This window comes from Athene cunicularia (genome assembly GCF_003259725.1).
Source record: "Athene cunicularia isolate RWA chromosome 4 unlocalized genomic scaffold, athCun1 chr4_part3, whole genome shotgun sequence".
Lineage (NCBI taxonomy): Eukaryota > Metazoa > Chordata > Aves > Strigiformes > Strigidae > Athene > Athene cunicularia.
In genome coordinates, this window is record NW_020799100.1 from 8,103,452 (window position 1) to 8,107,387 (window position 3,936).

The 3,936-nt window shown below is 41.9% G+C and overlaps 1 protein-coding gene across 1 annotated transcript; it reads right to left on the reverse strand.

The window, feature by feature from the left end:
* Positions 1 to 132: 132 nt before the first annotated feature.
* Positions 133 to 3,935, reverse strand: PSMD10 (proteasome 26S subunit, non-ATPase 10; the record flags this gene model as incomplete). Its single annotated transcript, XM_026848769.1, has 4 exons — positions 133 to 1,274; positions 2,289 to 2,455; positions 2,565 to 2,711; positions 3,738 to 3,935. Coding segments are annotated over 4 exons (666 nt in total), but the record flags the coding sequence as incomplete, so codon positions are not given.
* Position 3,936: the final 1 nt, after the last annotated feature.

Sequence of the window (3,936 nt, forward strand, 5' to 3'; positions counted from 1 at the left end):
TTCATTTCCATGAACAGATGGCAGGGTTTCATCTGACTTGTTCACATCCCAAGCATACAAGCTATTTAGAAAATAATGGTTTTGTTACATGTAAGTTTAATAAAGTTTTATAACACCAAAGACTGCTGTTTAGGAAAGTTCTTTATTTCACAGAATTTCATCAGCATTGTTTGTTCAGAAGGGGGAAATTTATCCTACCAGTGGCAAAAGCGATCTTTACAACATCAGAACAGAAGGTCACTTTTCAGACTCAGACTCATTAGCTCTGCCTTCTAATAACTTAACACCAGGATTTTCTATGAGTAAATAGAGATTAAACCAGGCTTCTGTTATAAAATAAGATGGTAAACTGTGAGCGTCAGTGCTATGTAATGGGAGTCAGAACAGAAAAAGAAATCTACAGAAGGAGCAAGAGGAAATAAAATTAGATTGGAAGTACATCCCAGAGAAGTGTTCAGAGCTATCCATTATATAATGGTATGTGTGCTGAGGTAACCCTGAAACTGTGTCTGCATTCTGCAAGCAGTCCAGTGCACTTCATCAAAGAAAGATTCAAAGAAACAGGCTAACAATAGATAACAACATAAAAGCTTTAAATACACAGAGTTCACTTAAATAGACTAAGAATAGTAAAATTGAATAGAATTATCTAAATAACTGAGCAAACTACAATCTACAATGAGTTCAGAATAATCTGAAGGAAGAGAATCAGTACCCACAAAAAAAGCAAACAAAGATCACACACTAATCACAAAGGCTAAGGGAAAAAACAAAGACTGTAGAATAAGCTTCCAAAATAAAATTGACTTGAAGTGGTTAACACATTTTTGGTCCTGTTGCTTGAGACATAATCCTAAATTAGTTCTGAAATAGAAGGAATGATTACATTTATACAGACAATACTGTGAACTGAAAGAAAATGGCAAGATATTGAAAAACACTTTAAAATCAGTGACCTATTTAATTAACAGGAAGTACAAACAGTTGTTTTGGCACTGTACTTGAAGGAGATATTACCATGCTGATGTTCATACACAACAACCTAACTGAACTATCAAAATACAAAGAATGCAGTCTTAAATACAAGTGCAACAGGAAAGAGTCAAGCCAGAAGTCCCCACTACCCTTCCACCATTCTTTTAAGTATGGCTCCCAGGCCACCCTTTGCCACTTTCAGTGGAGTCAGTTCTTCTTTATTCTCAATGTGAATACTTGCACCATGAGACACCAGGAGCTTTGCCTCCTCCACTCTCTCTTCATCGCAGGCTAAATGACTGGAAGAAGAAGAAGAAACCCACAGCCACTATTAAACAGTCCAAGCTTATAAAGAGCAATAATTATGCCTTGTCAAAATCACAGCATGAATGCTGGGGGGGGGCAGATACATCCTAGAGCAACAAAACCACATGCAACCAACTATCTACTCTGATTACAAAGCCTTCTGTCCAGTCACTCTGCTGGCATTAAGCAATTCAAGAACATTCCTCCTGCTATTGTCCTTGCAACGTTAAGATACTTCTTTAGATTGGGATTTGACTCTGCAGTCAATAAAACTAAGAAGCACATAAACCACAGTGAAATTGGTAAATGGTAATCTCTATTTGAAGCGAAAGTGATAAACTAAACCGTATAATGCTTAAAAACAATCTGAAGTAAAGAGTTACTGCAAATGTAGCAAACACTTTTTTCCTTTGGCATAGTATCTTGAGAATAAACATGTTCCAAGACAATACTGGGCTTCATGTATAGCTAAAAAATACTGCTTGATCTTATTAATGGCAAAATCTTGATTACACTGTAGACAAGGCAGAGTTTTGCCACCAACTTCAAAGCAGCTAAGGTTTTACCATTACAGATTCAAACAGATCTCTAAGGTAATATCAAACACTGGACTGACTGTACTTAAATTGCAACTTATTTTCCTTAGAGAAGTGACGAAAATCTTCCAAAATCACTTCTTGCTTGGCAGGACAGACTAGGCCAGCCTGCAAGACCAGTTTCCTGCGACTTTGATGTTATTAGCTCACTTTCTACCCTCTAGTGGCAACCAAACGTATTCCAAATTATTACAGAATGTGTTCTACACTTCTTAAGTAGACGTAATAACACAAAGTATGTAGGTACAGACACACTTTGGCAACACAGTAAGTATGATTTTCTCAAATCCTTCTTAATTACATTGGAGTGTGAAGCAAGTGAGTATTTTGAGGCAATAAGAATTTTAAAAAAAAAGTAATGGAGTTACTTAGAGATCATGCTATATTAAGTAAAAAAAAAAAATTACTTACAGAGGAGTATTCCCTTCAGAATCCCGTATATTAACAGATGCATTGTGCTGCAGAAGGATCTGTACCATTTTTAGGTTTCCTTTGGCTGCTGCTCTGTGTAATGGGGTGGATTCAAAATGATCTCTTGCATCCGGATCAGCTCCGTTCTCTAAAAGCATGATTGCAATCTGAGAATGGAGAAAGAGAAAGGAGGCGGGGGGAGGAGGAAAAAACATTCATATAACTAAATACTTCTTCCAAGAGCAACACCACCTCCAGCAGCACAGGCAAACATACCTCCTGCTTATTTTTGGAGGCTGCATAATGCAGGGGCGTACAGCCGTTCTGATTGACAGCATTCACATGAGCACCCCTGGCAATGAGGGCTTTCACAATTTCATCACGGCCTGCTGAAGCAGCAATATGTAATGGAGTCCAACCAGCCTACAGAGGCAAGAAAAAACCCCACGTTATTCAAACCAGGAGTTTCAGACAAAAAATATGGCAAAGCATAACCCTAATACAGACCTGTCTACTCACTAGTCATACTGCACATATTCTTACTACTAAAAAGCTAAGCGTTATTATCACCAGAGAGACAAGTCTCACGTCCTCTCACACAACTGCGTTCTGTACCTGAAAAAACTGCCAGTTAAACAACAGATCACTTCTTACGTAGTTATGCATTGTATCTTGCAGGGCACTGCAGAATTAACAGTAGTGTTTTTTTAAGAAAAAGTAAGAGTGGCAGAAAAGAGTGTCCCAAAGTTTCTGCAATCTTTTATATAACCTACCCTCTAATTAAACGGATGGGACAACATTTCCTTCTTTAAGGATGATCTTTAGGATGCTTCACATAATGGAAGGAATTATTTCAACCTTTCCTCTAGAACAGTAACAGACCATTGCCTTTCCAACTGTGAAATCACTGAACCCATCACCTAATCTGTAATGCCTTCCCCAGTAGTCAGAAGTCTTCAGGGTACTTCATGATTTTGCACAACATATTAAGAGCTTTACACCGAGATTAAGGTAACATGAAAACACTCAGCAACAAGCCAAACACCCCCGGTTCTGCAACTTTGTAAGGAAGAGTTCTCCTAAAATTCCTTGACAAGGCTCATCAAGTCTCATTATCCCCTCTTCCACATAAACACTGAAATACTTCAACGTGACTGTAGTACGCGCGTTTTAAAAACCTTCTAATACCACACCAACCGATCCACCCGCGGACGGGAGGCGGGAGAAAAGGAGGGAAGCGCCAGGCGCTGCCCTCAGCGCCACCGGACCGCTGCTAGGGGCACTCCTGCGGCTGAAACCATGACGGCAAAGGGTCCGGACAGAAACTGCGCCACCAATTTCCCCACTCAAACCGGTTCACGGCACCTCCTCGGGCTCCCGGCAGCAGCCCCGCGCCCTAGGCCAGCGCCTTGGAGGAGTGGGTGGTCCCGGGTGGGCTGTGACACTCACATCGTCCTTATCGCCCACAGGCACGCCGAGGCCGAGGAGGAGGTCGGCGACGTCCGTGTGTCCCGCCGAGCAGGCCCAGTGCAGCGCGGTCCGGTTGTCCTGAGGGAGGGAGGGAAGGGGCGGCGGTGAGAGGGCGGCGGGAAGGTGGGGAGCGGGGGGCCGGGTGGCAGGAGCCGCCCCGCGGGGAGCAGCCCCACAG